This window comes from Salarias fasciatus, chromosome 1 (assembly GCF_902148845.1).
Source record: "Salarias fasciatus chromosome 1, fSalaFa1.1, whole genome shotgun sequence".
Classification (NCBI taxonomy): Eukaryota; Metazoa; Chordata; class Actinopteri; order Blenniiformes; family Blenniidae; genus Salarias; species Salarias fasciatus.
Window position 1 is genome coordinate 34568551 of NC_043745.1, and position 23850 is coordinate 34592400.

A 23850-nucleotide genomic window follows, 5' to 3' on the forward strand; every position below is an offset into this window, starting at 1 on the left:
CTGCGCTCCACAGTGTCTGAATTCGGCGAATCAGACGCCGTCAAGCTCATTGGTTTAACTTTAACGCACAAGACTGAAACGTTCCTTGATTCATCTCCGTCGAGACAAGTAGAAACAGTCTTGCACGAGATAATTCCCACATCCTCCGCTCGCGGACTTTTTTTTTTCAAAGACCCTTTCTCACCTCTAAAACTGGAACTTTCTGCGTCCTGAAAAGGGGGATAGTTGCAAAATTAACCGCTGAGGATATCACAGATTTCCCCATCGAAGTCCGCTTTAATCGCTGCCGGGAATAAACACAACCCGGCGCGGGATTTTACGCCGTGCGGTGGCGGAGCGGATATAATCCACAGCTTTAGAAAGATCGGGTTAGTCGGAGAGGGAACCCCTGCTCCTGGGCTGTGGACCATTCCTCCGTTCCTCCACATCCAGGCGAGGTGAGAGAGGCGCACAGACGCCAGACGCACCGGAGCGGGTTAGTGTGGATACGCGGCGGAGCGCAGACTCTTAACGGACTCTTAACAGCGCAACTCCGACACAAATGGATTTTTACGTGGCCCTGTTATCCCTTTTCTTTTTTACTAAACCATGTAAGTACAAGCTGAGAACCACCCCGTTACTGCAATAAGTATTTCTTTTCAGCTTCTCTTGAAGCTCTCCGGGTTGCTTCTATAGTGCGCATCTCAAATTTGTTAGGAATGTCTTTGGATTGTAGCAAATTGTTTTATTTTATTTATTTTTTTCAAAACGAGTTATAACTTTGTATTTTACAGTACCAGTTGGCTTTAGATAGAATAGATTACACATTTTACCTGAACGCACAGTGCACCTCTCCTGTCTTTGGGGAATTACAGGTGATGGCTGCGGGCTTACGCCGTTTTTTCCTAGACATTTATCCTTCACTAAAACAGTGAATGTCGAAGAAAAACTGACTTTTTTCACACAGATGTTTGAGTGCGTACATTCTGAACACCTCCCGTGTTTCGTGATTAAAACATTTAGTTCAGATCAGTCCAGCAGGTAGTTTATGCGCCTCTTCTCATCCTTTTTTCTCTCTCCTCTCCAGTTTCGGCTTTCGGATCAGATCAAGACTACCAGATAGACATCATCCATGAACTTGACCTGGCTAATGCCACCTATGGAATTACCCAAGTGGCAGGTCTCCACAACAGCAGCAAAGCTTTCCTTTTCCGAGGTGAGGCACTCACGCTTCTAACGATTTCTTCATTAGTTGCGCTACTCAAGTTCAAGGAACGTCTTTGTTTTACGCACCATGGATGCGCGCGCGCGCACACACACACACACCGCACAGACACAGACACACGCGCAGAGTCTTTGTTTCATTAGTTGGTGTGATCAGAGCCGTGCAGCGCCACACCTTTCGGTGTCACAGCATTAGGAGAGCTGCTGAGACAGAGCACCCCAGGGAGCTTCCGCTCATAATTACTCCACATTTAATTTGTCCCAGGCAGCAGATGTCCAGGATCTTCCTGGACACACATGGCTGTGCTGCTGACTGTCTCACATTGGATTTCGACAGCATTTTGCATAGTTTCCAGTGCTATCCTCTGTGTGTGATCTCAAAGGTTATTAGATGTCTAGTGATTTTTATTTTATTTATTTATTTTTTTTTATTTTTTTTTACTGTGGGGACCCTGAAAAGAACTGTTCAAGAAAGGTATTCCCAAGAAAAAGTGGAAAAAAAGAAAAAGAAGTTAGGAGTACAATAGTGAGAAACTGGATTGAGGGTTTGTTGCTTAAGATGTTGCTCCGGTGTCAGACGATTGCTGTGGTGGTTTTCTTCTCTGAACTGTGGAGACGACTGGCTCCTTCTACCTGTAGTGCTTCAGATTTAGACTTGTAGCAGAGTGACAGACAACACAAAGGAGAAGGGATGTGAAAAAGAACACGGAGGGAGAGAAAAATCAAGATGATTTCATCAGTGTTTACCTGACAGTTTATGTTCTGTTGTTTTTAGTTTGTGCTTGGATGCGGCTTCAGAAAAGGCTCCCTGGATTAAAAAAACAAAACAAAACAGTGAACTTCCCATAGAAATATAGACAGACAGACTTTAAGTTTGATCAATCACTTACTATAAATACTCTTTTGACAGAAGCCTCATTAAAAAAACACTTTGAATCATATTCCTGTTAATTTTGATGGGTTGATTTTCAACAGCAGTTGAAGTTTTGTCCTCTACTTGTGGTCCGTTGTTTTCTTAGCCGAAGGAATACAGCATGTATTTCTTTTTCCATCATCACCATTCAAATTCAAAGATACTGGCACAAACGCCAGAAGCTCAAATCCAAAAACAGCAGCTCTGGGTGATGAGGCTCATATAAAGCAGAGTGATGGTGTGCGTCCGTGTGTGTGTGTGTGTGTGTGTGTGTGTGTGTGTGTGTGCGTGTGTGTGTGTGTGGTTTTATTTTTGAGAGTGCTTGGCTTAGTGTGCCACTGGCTGTGTATGAATGAAGGCAGGGCAGCTTGGCCAACTCTGCTGAGGTGAAGCTGTCCAAGATTCAGGGCTGGAGGCCATACGGCGTGCAGAGCCTTACTTTTTAAATGATACACACACACACACACACACACACACACACACACACACACACACACACACACACACACACTCCCACGCCAAGCTGCTCTCCGTGCCGTTTCCAGGCTCCCGGGGTCGGGGTGCAGCGGACAGATAGTCTGGGAAACGGGGGGCTAATCCAATGGGGGGGGGGGGGGGGGGGGGGGTGGGGGGTGGGACCTGTGGTGCTCGGAGACGATGCGCGCCTATGACCTATTTAACACGTTGCCTGCCCTAGTGCCGCTTTCATGGCCGCATAACCCAGATGGCTGCACGCTCTGCGTGTATGCCAAAGTTGCGGCAATTAAAAGGTTCCTTCTTTTGAAAAATGGGGAAGTTGATATTCCAGTGGGTTACAGCAGCAAACAGTTCATGATTAACTGTCGAGCGGAAGCTGTGCTGGAACCACTGTGGCTGATTGGGTCAGTGATTATTCAAGATGATTTATGTACACGGTACCCAGTCGGGCTGTGCGCTGATCTTAATATCATGTTTCATTCGTCGGATTGCATAAAATGTGGGGGGAACATATTGTGGTGCTTGTGAAATGGCTGGAAAACAGGGCAGAGCTGCGCTTTTGACTTTAAGTGACGGTTAAAGAGAGCGCTCTGGCACCATCCTCGCCCGGACACTTGAACCATTTTCACCAGTCTCCCACTTAGCCATTGATTCACAAACAACAGATGGTTTGTGTGAGAAAATAGATTTCAGTATCTCCTCTCTTTCAGCGCAGTGCAACAGCAACACAATGAAGGTTTCGCACGAAAGACGAGCGCTGTTTCAGCTGAAAGGTCCTTATCAGATTCTGTGATCCGACCTTGTGATGAAAGGAGAGAAAAATGTTAATAATCCCTCAGTGATAACAGTGAACAAAGCTCAGCTAATTGCTGAGAAATTAGCATATTTGGAATAATTGCCTTTTTTTTTTAATGAATGGGATTGCTTACATTGCTGGAACGACTGTGATACATTGAATGAAGTTAGTTTGACCAGATGAGGGCTGTGACCCAGTTTCCTCTCCCTCACTGGAGCCCAGATTGTCAACCTCATTACTCAGACCACATTCTGTCCTGATGTTGACTTAGATTTGAAGTGAGGGTGATGTTCTGGTATCCTGCTCTGCCAGTCTGTGGTTAGATTCCGTCTCTGACGGCTTGTCAAAGTGACGCCGATGCTTCAGGTTGTCCACAGCTGGTGAACATGACTGTTCAAGATCCGATAAACCTTTATTGATCTGTGGAAGGATAAAAAATGAGTATGGAAAGGTGTGTTGTCTCGTGCGCAGCTTGCATGATCAACATACACATCAGTGTGTGAGGTGTTCTTTTCTTTCCTGCTCAGTCCATATAAGACCAGAGGATGCCAGACATCTCTCCCACACAGACTCCTCCGCACACACTGAAGGAGAGTGAGCATTTCTCCAGCGCTTCCTCGGCGCTCCGTCCCTGTTGGAAGGTGCCTGGTGCGTGTCTGAATCTCTTAATGCAGGAGACACGGGGGCGTCTGGACCACCCCAACGTGCTTCTCCTGGTGGAGTGGCAGCTGTGAGTTGAGTTTCTCCCTCGCTCTGTCAGGAGAAAGAGGCTCGACACCCAGAGAAAGAAAATCCACTTTGCCACTTGTGCCGTCTCACTCTCTCGGTCATGACGCAAAGTCCATGACCGTGGGTGAAGATGGGGATGTGGACTGACCACTGACCAGAAAGCTTGCTTTATTTTTAGCACAGCAGAACAATACAGCAACTTCATGAAAAAAGACTCAATCCGATAATCTCTATCACTCGTCAGTGAGGCCTCCAGGACAGACCTATAGAGTTAGACTCTTTGGTGAGTGTCTTGTGGTTGGATCGCTCACGTGTTGCTGCTTCTGTTCAGCATTGATCCCATTACTGCCTGTAGTACATCACAGAGCAAATGGCATTTCATTTTCGCAATCCTCCAAGTGTAATAGCTGCAGCACTGTGATTTGTAGTTAATAAAAAACATCTAATGGTACATCGAGCTGGATGATGACGGCAAAAATTACAGAAGAATTGCACAAGAATCCCAACGTTATCTTTTAGATATCTTCAAGCACCTCTGGTGCATTCAGGGAATGAATTAATGAAGCTAATTAAGCAGTTGCAGTATCATTTATTAGCAGGAAAAAAAGCTTGTTATGGAAGGAGAGAAGAATGTGGCTCAGCGTTTTACCCTCATAGGAAGCCACAAATTATTGTTCTTGTTGGTATACTGTAGCTCTCTCCACAGCAACACAGACGCAGGCTGCTTGGCTGAAATGGGGGCTTATTGCTCGGCTTCCTGCCTTAAACCGGTAATCAGCTTCTGCATCTGTGAGAATTGTTATCAGAAATGTACATCAGCCTGTGGAAACAGAACAATACAAGATTGTGCTCAGAAATATAGCTAAAACCCACTTAGACAAGATAGCGCCTGTTGTGGATTGAGGTTCTTAAGTCCCTGCAGTCCATACAGCCCTTGTGATGATCCGTTTAGCAACAGTCACTTTGATTATGTGATAATCTCCTCCTGCTTGTCAATGAATGAGCTGGCTTCATGCTGTGTGGAATTACATTCTCGCAAGATCTACAAGTTCAGTCTTTAGATCATACTGTATATGTTAAATGCATTCTTCCTCACACTTCTATTGGTTGTTAGTAGCTGTATTTCATAGTATGAGTCGTCATGGCTGTGCTGTCCATAGTTGCACGACCATGATGATGACCGTGATCCCTGTTCACTGCCACAGATCGTAAGACCATGACGAGAGATAGTTTCGCTTTCGCTCGTCTTTCTTCTGGTGCAGGCTGGAATCGCGCAGTCAACACTAGAGTGTGAGTGCTGCTCTGACCTGATGCTTGTTCACATCCCAGATACATTATCGCGCGGGTCATTTCGTATCTGTGTTGTGACGCTCCGTTTGCAAATAAACGCATCGGAACACGAATCTTTGCTGTGCATTATTGTACGTATTGCTCATCCTTTAAAGCATAATTGCTCGTTCACTGATGCGACAGCAAGCTTTAGTCATCTGACTGAACATGGATGTCATCTTTTTTAACTTTTGAAAAGATATCCAAGAGTGAAAGATGGGAGTGTGTTTTGTCACCGGCCTCTTGGCTGAGTACAGTTAAACAAAGCACTCGAGAAGCTGCTGCTGCCACCGCACTGTACGTACTCTCTCTCTTTTCTTTTTTTTTTAATACCAAGGACACATTTTGGCATTTTTACCCTCTTAGCTGTGAAGTTGTGAGTGATTTCTTTTTCCTTTTGAGTTTTATCCAAAGAGTAATTTAGTTTAGTATATCTAAAGCTTCACAAGGTTGAATATAATAAGAGATGGAATATTCATATAATATTGCATTTCTTGTGGTTTATACTGATGCAGTGAAGGGGTTTCAGTAGAGGTTGATGGTATTATTGTCCAAATCCTGATGCAACACGAGCTAAAATGTTTTCAGTTCAGTAAAGTTTTTTTTTTTTCTTTTTTGTAGTTTTTTAAATTTGCTGAAGTGAAGCACCCATAATGCATGTTTCAAACGTGTGGATGTGTCTGGTCAGTATAGATTCCTTCCTTTTCATTGATCTCCTTGCTGAGAATCGCTAATCTTAAGATAGTTAAATGGTTACAAGGAACACAGCTTTTATCCCGATATCCCCGAGATCTATAAACTCACCTCCTATCAGCCTTTTAGGCCAATTATCCTGAACATATAACTACTCTGCAGTCTGGTGTTAAAGATTAAATGGCCTGTAATTAACGTTTAATCGACCACCTCCTGTCGATACCAGTCAAAGTTTTTTTTTGCTTTTTTTTCTTCCGCCCAGACTCATTTAATGCAGAAACTCGCACTGAAACATTGTTCAGTAAATACACAGCTTTGAAGTGTGCATACTGCAATTAAACACTCGCCTTTCTTAATAATAAGCAATAGCTGTCTTTTTTTTTATGGCTAACCAAATGCAGCATGGTTAGCACTTTTAGAAAACTTCCTTGAGTCGTTGAATGAAGTCCAACTGTGAAAACTTTTTTTGTTTTGTTTTGTTTTTGTTTTTGTTGTTTTTTTTACATTGGCTGCACATGCCAGGTTTGCCAGGGGAAATGCACAAAAGTGATGATAGCCAACAGGAACAAATTGAAATGCAGCAAAAATATGAAAAGCAGTCAGACTCTCAAACATTGAGTGAAACTTTTTCTTTGCCAGGGGCTCTGGCTTATCGATCACCTGAGCAGGAGCTGTCTTTACATGCAGAAATCACTTGAAAACACCAGTGTTGTGCTTATAAAAAGTGATTCTGTAACTTTTTAGAATCGTGTGTTTATTTGGTTGAATGTAGATGAGCCTGGTGGTGCAGTGTCGAGTTTTGCACATTAGTTAGCTAATTAGATCCATTTATTTTCTGTTAGTAGAAAGCATCAATACATTTCACATATTGCACTTTTGAAGTTACTGGACCTTTAATATACCTATGACAACATGGCTGTAATGTAAGAAACAACCTTAAGCTCATAGAAATGCAATCGTAATGCCCAATATTGGACAAGAGAATACAAAAACTGTCTTGGAAAAAAAAAAAAAACAGCTGCCGAAATCAATGGACAAATAAACAGAAAATGACAAAAATACAGAGTGCTTACAGAAACTGCTTGAACTGCTTGTGAAAGCTGAATCTCTAAAATATGGTTGGCTGGATTTGTGAGGCTCCAGTTCTCCGGGGTTCATGTCCAGACAAAGAAATTAGAGAAGAAAGTTTTAACGCTGTCTTTTGTGCCTCAAAGTCAGTCAGAAAGAGCAGAACTTCTGCCACAATAGTTTAGATTTTCCAACACAACAGAGTAGACAAGTAATCCAGAGCTCATCACAGGTCTCCCATCCACAATCCTTTAAAGCCAAGTTTACAAGAAAACTGCTGCTCCTTCTTTTGTCGAGCTGCTGCTGAGCGCGCCGTTTTTTGAGCGGAAAAATATATATTGTGACAGGTGAAAGAAGGATGTAATGAAGAACAAGCCAATTCTGAAAATTACCCATTTTCAGTCAAGAAATTGAATGTTTCTTCAAAAAGTTGGTGCTGTCTCTCTTGTAGAAGTAAACAGAAATTACTGAGATGCCCCCAAATTGTAACTACAAACACCAATATGAAAAACACTCAAAAAAATCAATTTACTGTATTTTATTCAACTAACACGAGAACAATGACAATAAATGAATTGCTAATTGAAAACCAGGAAGGATTTTGGTATACTTCAAGCCCTTAAAATCTTTATTATCGAGTTACAGATATAGGGCACAGCAAGCTCCAACCAAATACTTTATTCAAATTCACAAAACATGCAAAGTCCAGTGCATGGGACGTCTGTCCATCAGGTAAAAGTATAGGATTAATCCCAAACTTGAAAGAAAAAAGGGAAGAAAAAATCCATACACAGGAGGAGTGGGGATTAATTAGACACAGCTGGCAACAATCATGAGTAATTAAGGTGAGAAACACTAGAAACTCAGATCTTGTTAAGGTGAGTTTTTGAGTGAAGACGCAACATTTCTGAGTCGCCGTTTCAGAAAGATTCCATGTTGTTTTCATGTAGGGCCACTTGTCAGCTGTTGTTTGCTCTTGCAATAAAACCACACATTGGATTAGAACAATATCCTGTGAACATTAATGATGGCAAGTACACTCTGAACACAGGCGACATGCAGGAGGAAGAGACGGAGGATTTAGTCCCCGAAAGAAGGTCAACATGTGAAATTTGGATGTATTTCGGCTATAAAAAAAATACGATACGGAACAAAAAAAACGTTCTCTGCCGACAGTGCCTCGTCATGGTTGCCTCAACACGAGGTAATACGTCAAACCTGTTGGACCATTTGAAACGCCATCACAAGCTCCTGTATTTCCAGTGCAAAACCAAAGACCCCAGGTGAAACTTCATCTTCTCAAAAAACAATTACAGTAGCCTTTGCCAGCAATACACCGTATGATAGGAACTCCAAGCAGCATCGACAAATCATGGATGCAATAACTTTTTACCTAGCAAAAGACATGGTGCCATTGAACACAGTGGATCGTTAAAGAGGGATTTGAAAAAATGATCAGCATCTCGACAAGCGGTATGAAACACCACGTATTTCTCTCAAGTGGCCATCTCCCCAAATGGAGCTATTCAGGTCATCTGGTGAAAATTCTTCTATTTTTAATATCACAATATATATCGCAATATATCGCAAGCCCCCCAAAAATCGCAATGTCAGTTTTTTCCAATATCGTGCAGCCCTAAAGTACACAGACTATCATTCGGGCAGATGGGGAAAGTTGGATTGCTATTATACGTTGCATGTTATGCACATGTGCATTAGCAGTGTTTCCTCTGTCCAGACAATAATGGATCCAAAACATTTTCAAAAAGTTGCCCTTTTAGAGGAAATCAAAACAATACTATCGTTTTACGTTTTCACTAATCAACATCTTGTTGCTATTTTCTGTTTAAGCTGAATTATTCCAACACCACGGATTCAGAAACGTCTAAAAGCAATGCTGTTTGTCTTTATTGTACAGTATCCTTATAGTTTTGAAACTTTTCAAATGCATATTTTTGTGTATATTATTAGCTTCAGTGCTTATGTTTATAGGCACATGGACAAACCTTTCAATGTAATCAGCATTTGGTGTCTTGTTTTTTTAGCCAAGGATCTAAAATGTCTTGTTTGATCATCACTTTGTTAATTTAAGGGGGGAGAAATGAGTCGTTATTTTTATTCCAGTGAGTTGTGAATTATTTGTTGCTCAAAGCATCCATCCATCCATCCATTTTCTACCGCTTATCTGGGGCCGGGTCGCGGGGGCAGCAGTCTCAGCAGGGATGCCCAAACTTCCCTGTCTCCAGACACTTCCTCCAGCTGCTCTGGGAGGATCCCAAGGCGTTCCCAGGCCAGCTGAGAGACATAGTCTCTCCAGCGTGTCCTGGGTCTTCCCCGGGGTCTCCTCCCAGTGGGACATGCCCAGAAAACCTCCCTAGGGAGGCATCCAGGAGGCATCCTAACCAGATGCCCGAGCCACCTCAGCTGGTTCCTCTCGATGCGGAGGAGTAGCGGCTCTACTCCAAGCTCCTCCCTGGTGACCGAGCTCCTCACCCTATCTCTAAGGGAGCGCCCAGCCCTCCTACGGAGGAAGCTCATTTCAGCCGCTTGTATCTGGGATCTTGTCCTTTCCATCATGACCCAAAGCTCATGACCATAGGTGAGGGTGGGAACATAGATTGACCGGTAAATCGAGAGCTTCGCCTTTCGGCTCAGCTCCCTCTTCACCACAACGGAACGATACGACTGCATCACTGCAGCCGCTGCACCGATCCGCCTGTCGATCTCACGTTCCATCCGTCCCTCACTTGTGAACAAGACCCCAAGATACTTAAACTCCTCCACTTGGACCAGAGTCTCTCCACCGACCTGGAGGGAGGCAAGCCACCTTCTTCCGGTCGAGGACCATGGCCTCGGATTTGGAGGTGCTGATCCTCATCTGTCGCTTCACACTCGGCTGCGAACCGCCCCAGTGCATGCTGTTGGTCCAGGTTCGATGTCCATAAAGATTATGAACAGAACCGGTGACAAAGGGCAGAACTGCCGGAGTCCAACATGCACCGGGAACAGGTCTGACTTAAGGCTGGTCCATGCTTCACATGTACGCGTTTCCGCGTCCGCTTTGGAAGGTCCGCGCACCACCGATGCGGACGCGCTTTCTCCCATACTACATTTTGAGCACAGCTGTGCGCGTCCCATGCAGGCGTGGTGATCCACGCAGCCTCGAGAAGCTTTTCCGGCACTACAGACTGTTTATCTGCTCCTTTATTATGGATTATTTAGAGAAAATTAAACACATACATTGTCAGGACATTATCAAGAAGTATTAAAGTTTATTTAGCCTTTTTTTCCCGTTTCTGAATTGCGGGGGTGGCGCCGGAGCGATTCACTTCTGTCTGCGGACCTTCTCCTCCCTCCAGACAGAGTCTGCTCTCTCTTTCCACGAGTTTTTCACTCTTTCGGTGTCTTTAAAGTGGAGCCATCAGGCTGGAGCTCCGTCTACTTTCCCTTTTACCGTCATGTTTTGTTTGCTATGGCGCTCTGGCGCATGCGTACACTTCCGCGACCTGCGGGCAATGCGCAACGCGGTCTCAAAATCTGGCTGCGGCGCGGACTTCCGCGGATCGGTCCGCGCGGACCCTAGCGGACAGGAATTCATGACGATTTTTACGTCATGCGGACCAACGCGCACCCAGGTGGACATGTGAAGCATGGACGGGCCTTTACTGCCGGCAATGCGGACCAGGCTCCTACTCCGCTCATACAAAGACTGGACGTCCCTTAACAAGGGGCCCCGGACTCCGTATTCCCGGAGCACCCCCCACAAGACACCACGAGGGACGCGGTCAAACACCTTCTCCAAGTCCACAAAACACATGTGGACTGGTTGGGCGAACTCCCACGAACCCTCGAGCACCCTATGGAGGGTATAGAGCTGGTCCACTGTTCCATGACCAGGACAAAAACCGCATTGTTCCTCCTTAATCCGAGGTTCGGCTATCGGTCGAATCCTCCTCTCCAGTACCCTGGAATAGACTTTCCCAGGGAGGCTGAGGAGTGTGATCCCCCTATAGTTGGAGCACACCCTCCGGTCCCCCTTTTTAAACAGGGGGACCACCACCTCAGTCTGCCAATCCAGAGGCACCGTCCCCGACCGCCATGCGGTGTTACAGAGACGTGTCAACCAAGACAGTCCCTGCACATCCAGAGACTTAAGATACTCAGGGCGAATTTCGTCCTCCGGTGGGTTCACCACCCACCGAGGGAACCGTAGGGGCCGGGTGCAATGTGGATTGGGTGGCAGCCGACGGCAGGGTGCCCGGCGACCCGATCCTCAGACACAGAGACCGCTCAAAGCATCCCCAGTAAATATCTGGTTTCATCATTTTCCAAGAATACAAGACATAAATCTGAGAAAAGAAAATACAGACATCCATTTCTGTACGCTCAGTCAGTAAATAGACCTGAGACCGGGCTGAGTTTCCAAGAGAGCCAGCTCTCATCTTTCCACAGCAAGATCACTATCAGTCTGTCCACAGGTGCATAAAACCCAGACTTAATATCAACAGTTTACCAGATTCTCAAATTACCTTGACTCATCTCTGACTGACAGAAAAACAAATCAAGCACAATTCAAGTCTTAGATAATCGCTGAAGGTCCTGACGGTGGCGTTCTAATGATGTTTTCTCACTGCTGATAGGAAAATGTTTCACATGACGTTTTCAAGCTAAAATTGAGTCAGGGCATGGTGATTACTGCTGATTACAACAATTACTGCCTCTAAATACAAGCTTTTCTAATTATCTGTAATGGTGTATGTTTTTCTTTGCTGTCGTCTCTCAGCCATCAGGGACTGTATGGATACAACTTTGATTTGATGCCTCACCAGATGCTGAGTGTGTGAAACAGCTGACTCATGCAGCCTGCTGTGGCACGCTGCCCACATAGTAAAGCTTCATTACATTCATTACAGAACGCCAATAAATGAACAAGTTGTGATTATTTGAAGATAAACAGTTTACTGCGCTCTGGTCAGGAGGTAGTCAGTGGTAGTTTGGAGGGAAATAAATAAAACTGGGTAATACCAGGGCAGTTTAGGATATCATTACCCGCCCTAAAAATCTGTCTGTCAGGCTACATTTGAGGGGCCACAGAGACAGCCCCCAAGCTGAGTATAAAACAGGTATCCTCTCATGGTGGTTCTCACCATTTCAACACCCAAAGAGAAAAACGGAAAATATCAAAAAATAAAGAAATCTGCACTGATGCAGTGCTATGGAAAAAAGCTCAAACACACTGTGTCTGCAACTTCATCTTCAATATTTTTCATGTTGAAGATTTTGTCAATGATCCAATACTGGGCCTGCTTTTAATAGCTCTCAATTGTGGAAAGTCTCCAGCCACTTGTGTTCATATTTGTATTGATTGCAGTCAGCGGTTGCTTAACACATTTTTGAACAGTCTTTGCTCCACAGAATTTAATTGTACAGAAAGGCCCTTCTGACCAGCAGGTACAATCCAGGAGTCTCCGTCGCTTCACTGATGCTGTTATAGATACTCTGGAAGTTAAAGTGACTCAATAACTCAGGATTAATAGATATTCAATGCTTGATATTCGATGCACAATTTATAGCCCGATCAGTGGTTAGCAATCTAGAATATAGTGGGCCATTTTTTGCAGTTTTCCTGCGTTTCCTATGTAATCTAGTGTCTGCACACACACTAATTTGATCTTTAGAGTGAAAGTGATGGTCTGTCTGCTCCGTCATGGACTGGTGACCTGTCCAGGATGTACCCTATTTCAGGGTGTGCCCTGCTTTCAAATTGAAAAGGTGACAACTGTTGATCTAATAACATCTGATATGGACACATCGAATTACTTCTGCGAACGTCTTAATAATATTGGGTGGTTGAAGTCGACGATTCAAAAACGTGTTTATTTCACTGCTCCAAACATGCACAGTAAAAAAGAAAAAAAAAAAGAAAGAAAAAAAAAACCCTTGCAAGTTTTTGCAAGATGAGGCTTTGTTCTGGTTTGATCTCTACCATAGCTCCTTCCTCCAGCCAATACATCCAAGAAAATCAGTAGGTTTACAGTCGGAAAAAGGACTCTTGATATCTGGATCTGTACCACCAACACTCTGAGACTTTCACAAGAGAAAATGACTTTCTTAGATTTCATAAGCCCCTCCCTTTGGGCGTATCAGAAAAAAGAAAATAGTATACTGAAAAATGGCATATTCGCAGCCACTAGACAAAATAAAATCATATTGTGCATCACTTAAAAGGAAATAGTAAACCTCTCATTAGTTTAGTTCATTTCTTAGTTCAAAATACACTCTTAAAATGAAATAAAAATACACATAATTAGTCTAAAAATCTATGCAGGGTGACCATTTTCCCTACCAAGTGCCCCTACAGGACCGAGGCTGTAGGCGCGCCCCTGTTCGGCCGCTTGCGGGGGCAGCAGCATGGCGTCCATGGTGAGTGTAAATGTACGAGAGCCAATGTGTGAGACTGTCGAGTGTGCACCCTCAGCTGAACTACAAAATAGTTTAGGGAGGAATCGAGGCAGCCTTTGTGAGTGATGTAGAGAACCAAAGGGAGCGAGAAATGTTTGACGTGCCGCATGTGAGAATGTGCGTGCACGTATGTGTGTGAGCACTGCCCACATTCAGTGATGGGGCCGACCCATCACATTTGTTATTTTATTTACTTTTTACATACTGTCCCTCCAACATTTTTAGAAATTGTGGCATTTGATTTGCTATATCCACTTTTTTTTTTCCGAACTTCAAACCTATTACAGCTGAAATTTATCCCCATAAAATCTTTCTCTCTTGCTTTGCATAACAATGTTTCTGAGCACAGTATCAGAATAGTGAAGTGAACCAAAGCAGCCTGGTTGTGAAATGATAATCAGCACCACCACGGAGTGAACAGCTCCACTTCACACTCACGACAGTTAACTCTGAAACCGGGAGGAAATTTAAGCAGTGCCAAACATAATAAGAACTAGAATTAAAGGTTCTTATCTGAAGCCAAAGTTGAAGCCCTGCAACTTGTTAAAATAACAGAAATATACAAATTTTCATGTTTTAAGTCATTGCTGCAGAGAAGTACCTCTGTAATCTGAAGTGCCAGCCACACTTTTTTTTTTTTTTATAAACAGGGTGAAATACAAAGTTACAGAAAGGGTAGCAGCTTCTTCAGAGCTGTTGAGACACACTTGTTTTCATCAAAAAAGTTGTTAAGGTTTAGTATTTGACTTATGGACATACACTCACCAATCATAAGTAATTGTGGGTTCAGTTTCTTGTCCTTGGGCAAGATCAGAGTTTGAACCATCAACCTTATGTGTGACGGAAACATCTGAGCATCTGAACATCTGAGCCACGGCAAACATTGGCAATTATGATGATAATTGTACTAGTTTATATACTTTTTCCCGGGACTTGGTAGTTTCATACTTAAGAGTCACCTGTTTTAGCATCTGTGTACTCTCAGTTGTTAATGTGTATCATGTGTATGTGTGTGCGGTTTCTTTCCAAAAACAAACTGCAGCACCCACCAGTACATCATTTTCACTATTTCTGCCGTTCCCGTGTAAACGAATATCATTTTCAAAATGTTGCGACACAAACATAAAACGTTTCTGATGCAAAAATGCAAAAACGATGTGTTTTCACTTGGAGCGTCGTCGTGCAAACGGAGTCTTACAATAAACGTTTTGCGGCCGTCGTAATAATCCATCTTGCTCATCTCTGATTAAGGTCTACCCATGATATTATCCTATCTCAGCAATTATTTACACTTCAGGAGTCAAGGTATGCACTGTAATGTGAAGATAACATTTATTTTTAGTGGTCTGCTGTGGCTGAGATAAATCACATAAATGGATTCTGTGCCCTGAAAATCTTGGATTGGACCTGCAATGGTTTGCCTCGCTGAAAATCAAACCTGGAAGCCAACTGATAAGCCCACATGTCGACCGTTAGACAGAGAAGCTGCAGCTTTGTGGCTTTGAAGGATTTCTTTGCATTACATTCCCCCAAAGCGATGTTTCACTCTTAAATTTCCTCTTAATAGATTAAGTGGTGTTTTAACCCGCATCCAATCTCGTGTTGACAGGTGTCCTTGACAGTTGGGAGTCACTGGGTATAAATCAATATGAACATGTGGTTCCAACAAGGATTAAAATCCATCAAGTGTTCAGTGGTGTTGGAGTTCATCATCCAGTTGATGGCCGTTTATGCCTCTTCACAGATAGTTTCTTGACACATAATCAAAACATAAATGTCCTGAACCGAAAATGTTTCAGCCCTTTGCGTTTGGTGTTGCGTGTTCCCTCTGGGGTAACTGAGGAAGGGAGGAGGTTAACAAGGCAGGCAGGCCGATTAATCCAAGCCTCACTGCGAGGTTTTTCTTTCTTCTGAGCATATCAGCACTCTGCATGTTACCCCTGTTTTAGAAAGTCAAAATATGCCAATCTTTGATGTGCTCCAGTGAAATGTTATCATGCCCGCGTCAGGCGATTGGGCAGGCAGAGGGTTTGGCTCCACTCGAACGGATCTGTCTCTTCTGACGCCGTGAAGATCAGACTAAGCTGCATGTCGCGCAAAAAAGGAAAAAAAAAGTGACAATTTTAGCTTTCAATTGTGAAGAGAGCGCTGAAATTAGACGGCAGGTGGTTTGAAGACAAGAGGATATGTGATGACACATGCTCAAAATTTTGATGAATTGATAAACACAAACAGATGAGAAGTCGATCAGGAGAAGAAAAATCATTGATTTTTAAGCAGCAGGTGGCTTCAGCACCATTCCAGCGGATCTTAAGTGAACTGGCTTTGAACTGGGAGATTTCAGTGTGGTCTCATTTTCTCCACCATCCATGTTGTTGCTATTTATACCTTCACCCCCTTCTGACTGCAGAGCAGAGCCTCATTGCATATGGCACAGATATTACAGAGAGAGCCCCATGCAGCCAGGCCCAAGAGGCCGTGGGCAGTTCACAGGCTGCGAGCAGCTAAGCCAGGCTACGACTGGAAACTCCGTGGCTCACAATCCCAGCCCGCTGAATCCAATGGAGGCTATCAAACCTTTCATCTTTTATGTATGAGTTTCCTGGCTGTCCTACTGCTGGAGGAGGCGAGACACTGGTCCCACCTCACGGGAACCTCAGTGGAATTATTCCATTTGAATTATTCATTGTACATGAGGGTGATATCTTTTAAAGGGACAGACGTGTCTCTATCGCCCCCCTGATGTCAAATTAAAAGCAGCGCAGAGGAATGCTGGCCACATTCAAGTGCCTTCTGTCGACTGTGGGCAGCATGATCTCATCTGGCACACTCGGTGCTGGAATCCAAATAATTGGTACACAGTGTCATGGTCCCCTGGGACCAGAATCAATAGCAAGAGTTTACTCTAAACAGCCCATTTCTAGTGTTTAAGCCCTGCAGTGAGACAGCCTTGTGCAGTTTTTTGGAAGCAAACTGTAGGATTAATTCCTTTATTTTACCATCTGTGAGATTTCAATGCAATTATCGCATATTTGAAATGAGTCTGATGGCGCCAGGTTTTGTTTGTGGAACATTGGTTTAATCCCAGTGAGGTTTTACTTTCATCCTTCTTATGCCAGCGTCTCCAGAGAGTGTTTCCCTTCTACTTTTCAGTCTTCCAACTCGGAGATACTTCAACCTCTGAAACATAAGTTTTATTACACCACTCCAGAGATGTTTATCTTGAGCTCATGTCTCATCAGTTTCAAATTTGAAAGTCTTTCTGGCCGATGTATTTCTTTGTTTCAGACTAAAATCTCAGATGAAATTCCAAATAACTTTTTCTAATATATCAAAAACAATTCTTATTCAGGGGATTATTTCAACAGTTATGAGCCTTTAGCACATGTTTGAACAGTTTTATAGCAGAGGGGTATAACTCAGTTTCATCCAGGAGCCCATTTTGATCTCAAATTGTTCAGACCAGGCAGTGTAATGACCTTTACTTTTAGTTTTTCCTTTTATGGAAGTGTATTTTATGCACGTTTTGAAAAAAAGTATATGATTTCAGAAAAACAGGTGCAGTTGCATCAAACAGCCATTTTCAGCGATGCTACTCGATGCAAAATGTACCAAACTGATCTCTGATTATTCATTCACTGCTTTAAACATCGATGTTTTAATAAACTCCCACAGTTTGGCTTTGATGCTAATGCTACTTTGCTAGCAGTTGGTCTGTTTTCAGCACCGTTAATATTTAATCCTGAATAAGTCGGAAACATCAGTGACTTTCATTGATAAATGAAGGTTGATGTTTGCTTTGTGTTTCCACGGGCTGGATTGAACCCAGTGATAAGTCAGTTCTGGCACACAGGCCATATGTTTGAAACCCATAGATGTGAGATGTGTTAACAGCGTACTCTGCAACAAGCGCCAATTCCCTACAATGAAGTTAATCCCCAAAGCAGGCAGTTGTGACGCCAAGAGATAATGCTAACGACCGTCGGAGGCAATGAAAGGCCACCTAGAAAGGGAATTTTTAATCAAAGAGCAAGATGCCACTGATGAGTACAGAGAGGGCAGAGTGTGGGATGTAGACACTGCTGGATGGTTTCATGCATCAGAATGAGTACAACGCGTTTGTCCCTCAAAGAAGACAGGGATGAAACATTTCGCCAGACACTTCAGCCTATGTTGGTTGTAAGGACTCCATGTGGGCAGGAAAACTAAAGAGTTTTGGAGGTAGAGTTTGTTGATCATGCAACTTCTGACCTGAACAATGGATGGATTGACATTTGAATCAAATTTTTTTTACACTAAATTACACCTGATATTTCCACAGAAAACACCACTGCTAAGACAAATTCAACAGTTGGTCTGAAGCTGTCACTGTACAGGACAACCATTCACAGTATCCTCCTTCACACGGGTCAGTTTTGGTCATTTCTGCAGGGTTAGTCATGCATGGTACCTGGTCGTCGAAAGCCACATTCCTGCACAGTTTCAATATATCTTCACTTCAACACACCTGATATATGAATGATTGGCTTGTTCTCAGGCTTTCTGCAGAGCTTCATCATGAACCATTGATTAAATTCAGGTGTGTTTGAGCTCATGAAAACATGCAGAGCTGCGGCCCTGGAGGACCAGAAATGCCCGCCCGTCTTTCAGACCACAACTCCCTTCCTCTAGTCTGCTTGGAAAAATAACCATCCATCAATCTTTTTTTACAGCTGTATCCAGGTTTTTGTTGTTAACCAGAGAAACGTGACATACACACATAGATACAAGGAGAACATGCATCATCTATACAGATGGGACTCTCAGCCTGGATTCAAACCAGGGCTCCATTACTGTGAAGCAGGAGTGATTAACTCACAATGTGGCCCTATTTTGGTTTAATATTCTTTACAATTGGGGGTTTGTATACAAAAGTTGTTTTTTCAATATATTATTTACACATAGTTTAATTAATTCCTCCCAATAATTAAACAAATTTTGATATTTTATAAGTTTTATATATTCTTAATATTGTTGAACGTCATTTTCTAAGTATAATTTCATCATCAGCCTCGCAGCAGAATTACCTGTCATGTTTGTGAGTTTTTGAATCGACACATTACAGATAAAGGAAAAGGATATTTGGACCCCAATATTTGCAAGATGACAGAAGTTACAAGCCTGAGTCCTCCACCTGATTCTGATGTGCAGCACACTCACAGATACACACATTCAACAGCTTTAATAATAACAGCACACACTGCAGCTCCCCTCAGAGCTCGGTGCACAGAAGGAGGCTGGATTGCTTTCTCCTTTAACGATTCATCTTTTCCATTTTTATGATTTAGACAGAAGCAAACTGTGTTGTTGTGTTTATATTGTGCAGACCCCTTGGATTTTTCTTATGAACTATGCAAGTTTAAACCTGACTGGAAAACAGTAGCAATGGTGCATTATGCTACTTTCAAAGCTGTGTTAAAAGTGTGGCTCATTATCACACACAGAGAAATGTCATACAAAAAATAAAACGGTTTTCGTCTGATACACACGGCTGCATGACTGGAAACTGGCACAGTAACCCCAGAGTGGAGCAATTAAGCTCTGTCTATTTATCGCCGTCTCAAACTGTTGGTAGAAGGTGCAGGAATGAGCCTTCAGCACCTTCCTATCTCCATCAGAAGCCCGATATAATTAGCCCTGCTTTGTCCTGCCCGGAGCCATTGTCTTTGTTTTGATGGTATCACAGTCACACTGTAATTGCATTCACGTTCACTCCAGTGGCTTTATAACCCATCATAGAGTGGAACTGGAATTTGTTCTGTTTCGACTAATTACAGCTGATGACATTTAGGGATGTTGTAGGGGATGCACCCAATAGCCAAAACTATTACCTAAAAAATAGAACGCTGGTTGTGGATATTTTGGCGTGTCTTTTGGGTTTAATCTTGAACTGCTTCGGTGACTCGGCCATAAAGATTCATGCGTCTGCTTTTGGAATGGTTATTACACCGAACAGTGGGGATATGCGTGATTTGTCACCTAAAAGATTGAATTCACACCCCCTCGCAAGTCGGCACCACTAATGTTGAACGTTAAGCTAATATGGTTAGTCTTAATGACAATGTGCACTGATAAAAATAGACGGAAACTTGTTATTTTGCACACACGCACATGGAAGCTGATCTTCTTTGGGAACACACTCAGTATTGAGTCCAAGGTAAAGTTGATTATCCCCAGTCGGCAATTAATGGTGCAGCCAGCAGTAAGATATATACCATACGATGTACACACACTGACTATTTACAATAATTAAGCAGAGCAGTGGCATTTGGAACAAAGCAGTTCTTGTGTGTTGTTGCATCTTCATGATGGTAAACTGAATCGACAACCTGACGGCAGCTGGTGGAACTCTTGAGAACAGTGGACCGCCGTGGTTGGTCAGGGTCGCCTGAGATGTCTGTCTGACCGAGGCATAAAATAACGCTCACTGTTCATTTATCACAGCTGCCTGCATGAATATTGAAGATTCCAGCCATTAATCTTTTAAGAGACATTTCACCATCATATTGTCTTCGTTGTCCAACTTTTTAAGTCTTATTATCTTTTTCTGAAATCCTTCTGTTGCTTGTCTTTAACTTTGTAACAGATCATCTTCCATGTTGCTTTTACTCCCTGTTGAGTTCAGATGTCCAACTCCTCTTTTCATTCTGTGTTTCTGTGGGCTCGGTGCTCCATGGCAAAGGGGAAATATGACAACACCAGTTTCCAGCAGGTCGTTCTTGTGTAAACAAGGCAGAACGCACCTCATTTCAATGATCCAGTTTTCACATTTCACTTGAAAATGTGGATAAACTAAAAGCTCTGTATACCACATAAAACCAAATAAGCACAAAAATATTACAGATGCGGTCTAATCAAGGTACAGGTGTAAAATACAATGGGATCTGAGAGCGGTATTGTCATCTACAGCAGGCTGCGTTATTAATGCACCGTACAAGAGGATGCAGCCGTGGCAACTTCAAGGTAAAATGTGTCACAGACGACCTCTCAACTCGAGATGAAACCCATAACATACCAAATCAGAGGCAGGAGCGTATCACCGTTGCCATGAGAACACCCTGCCAGACCAGTCGGGCTGATTTTCATGTTCAAAGTAGCAGATGAAACTTCACTTGCCTCCAGGCGATGAGAAACTTCTTCAAGACATCTTCTGAAAGTGTTTCACATGTGGGGGTGAGGAGCGGAGCGTGGTGGTGATTATCGGCGCGGCAGACGGGGGACTCGTGCCAGGAGCTCACAGCTCTCCTCTTTGACATGACAGCGAGGTAACGCTGTCACGTTGACGGCTGTAGGTTTGTCAAAGGGAACGGAGGCAAACATTTACAGGCTGTCACGCCGCTTTGGCGTCCTTTGATGCACTTTCCTGTCTGTGGTGAAAACGGTTGGTTAAATTCTGCTCGGTATGAGTTCAGCCAGGCCGGGTTTTGCCAGGTGTTGTGGGATTAACTCCGATTGAAATCCATGAAACAGGTTAGTACTGGTAAGAGTTTAATATCTGTAGGCGTGAAACTAATTGCCGACGTGAAGAATCCATCAGTAGTTTTATATCTCATTTGCACCCATCATATAGATTACACACTGGTATTTCAGTAAAGCTTATATCACTTGAGCATAACCCTTTATGATTTGTTTGAAACTTGTACATTTCATGGCGGAGAGCTCAAATAGAGATATTAGAGTTTACTGTGCATTCTCTTAAATATGTCTTTGGCATTTTTGCACTGTGCTTTTATTGCGATTCAGGAAAGATTGCTGCAGATAATGTTGGGAAAATGCCAGCTTGCTGTTTATTGCTGTTCGTTAAATTGCTAAATATGGCTGAGCTGAAGGAGTTCTCTGAGGAGGAACGGTTCATATTTCCTCCTGAATGTTGTGCAGGTTTAATCAATAGCTACAGAAAGGGCCTGATTGAGTTTTCTTCCTGTCAGGCAGGGTAGGGTCAGTGTGAATACAGCATTTCCTTATTTTTCACAGCAACTCTGCGGATGTTTATTGGTTTGTTTTAATTAGATACATGAAAGATAAAGTTTTGTTCTATCAAGTTTGTGCCACTTGTAATACTATCTAGAAGACGTTTAAGATCATGTATTTGTGATAGTTAATCTAAGCAAGATCTGTGATGAAATTCAACAGTTCTTTAACTTCTCTTCCCTCTAGACCTTTCTCTTCATCAGCCTCCCCATCATCATCATCGTCTCTCTCTGCCTCTTGACTACTTCACATTTGGAAATTGAGCTACAACCCAAGTTCTTTAGCCCCTCTTCAGTGGCTCCCAATCGCCCTCAGAAATCTGTCTAAATAAATATTTTTGTCTTCAGGATTTTGTCATTTAAGCATCATATGTAACCAAGCAATAGACCATTGTGAAAAAATGTTTTCGTTTTTGTGTTTTCATTAAAGGTGAATTAAGAAGTTTGCATGTTTCATGCAAAACAACGGCCCCTGCAGGCCTTGGGCGTAACTGCAGCTTAGTGAAACGCTCGTGTCTGTGTCTTGCGTCCATGTACGTGCACGGAAGAGGGGAACTCCTTCCTCGCTCTTTAAGTTGCACTCGAGTAAAATTTGAGTTTCTTTTGCCTGGTGGGGTCTGTGCTGGAGTTGTAGCCGGTCCTCAGTACTGCTCAGTTGTTGCTCGCTAAGCATCTGGCGGAGTAATGGCGGACAAAACGAAAGCTAAGGAAGTCAGGTCAGTGGGAGCGCACATTACGTCACATCCTCTCAAATTCTCCCCACTGCAACTTTCAAGTGACAATTTAGCGCTGTTAGCGGTACTTGCAATGAATATGTCAGGGCACATTCTACACACCACTGAATATTTGCAACATATTTATGGTGGAAAATAAGCATTTTTAAAGTTGAAAAACTCCTTAATACACCTTTAAAGATAAATGTTGTTTTACACAACATTTTGAAAACAATGTCCATTGACATGGAAAATTAGAGAAATGCTGAAAGAAAAAGATGTAGTTAGCATGCCAGGCTGGGCGCTGTTGGTTGTTTTTTTTTAATGAAACCAAACGTGTAGAAAACAATATGCTGTAAATATTAACAATGCTGAGAAAATGGATATTTATATGGACAGACACATTGTCGATCTACTCACATAATGTGCAGAAGAACTATTTACTACGGTCGTGGTTTAAATGCGGCGCAGTAGCAGTGTGTCAGAGACAGGTGAAGTATTTTTCCTGATTTTACACGGAGACAGAGGGAGCATTTTTAATTAAGAAGTTGTGTTTTCAGTGGCTTCAGTCACCATTGTTGTATAAATGGATCCTAAAACATAGTGAAAGTTTTCAGTTTTTAATTGAAAATGTCATGTAAAAACAGACTCCGCTCTCCACTTTGACGTCTGATGTATGCATTTGTGGCATGTATTTGTTTGCCAATGACTTATTTTTGCATTAAAAATGTATTTTTAGTTTTTGTTTCTGAGGAATTAATGCACATATATTTTTCCTCACACCTCAAGCTGCACAGTTTTGTGATGATGCTCCTTTTCACAGCTGCGCTTCTTCTCCAAATTTGTCCGAGATGGCTCAGAGTCCGCCGTAACTTATTGATACGGCTGCCGAACACTAACTCTGAGAACAGCAGGGGGGATGTTTTGGAGAAGCTTGTAGATTCAGTCTCGAGCGAGCCGTAATGCAACATTTAAAGGCAGCACAGACGCAATGTGTCCACATCTAAACTTAACCAGGCTTGGAGAAAGCGTGCAATCGCGCTGCAGTGTTGATTCATACTGAGACGGGTCTGCCCCAGACTGGAGCAGGAAGGCGATGATGAAAGTTTTGAACCGCACTCTCAGGACAACATTTGTCTTTCGAAAAATTGGTTTAATGTTTAATTAATTCCCTCCATTCTCAAGAGGATTGTCCTCGACTTCAAGATATTCTCCCCCCAAAATCAATTTTAATTATCAAGCGCACACACCCCGTAGGCTTCAAAGGTGTCATTAAAGGACCTATAAAATACAAAATGGCGTAATTATTTTCTTAATGTCAAGCATGATCCTGCTGACAAAGGATGACAAGACATCGAGAACCAAAAGAGAAGCCAGTGAGTCTTATTTCTGCTGCAGTGATTCGTCTGGTGCATATTTTCATTTCTGAGAAGCTAAACTCTGTTTCATGAGCTTTTT

At 42.9% G+C, this 23850-nt stretch overlaps 1 protein-coding gene across 1 annotated transcript in view; it reads left to right on the forward strand.

Annotated features, from left to right (window-relative positions):
- Positions 1-444: 444 nt before the first annotated feature.
- Positions 445-23850, forward strand: part of LOC115391399 (protein kinase C-binding protein NELL1) — a 314577-nt gene continuing 291171 nt past the window's right edge. Inside the window, exons 1-2 of the mRNA XM_030095681.1 lie at positions 445-590; positions 1067-1195. Of these exons, the coding sequence (XP_029951541.1) occupies positions 542-590; positions 1067-1195 (178 nt within the window). The 5' untranslated portion in view covers positions 445-541. The remainder of the gene's footprint in view (positions 591-1066; positions 1196-23850) is intronic.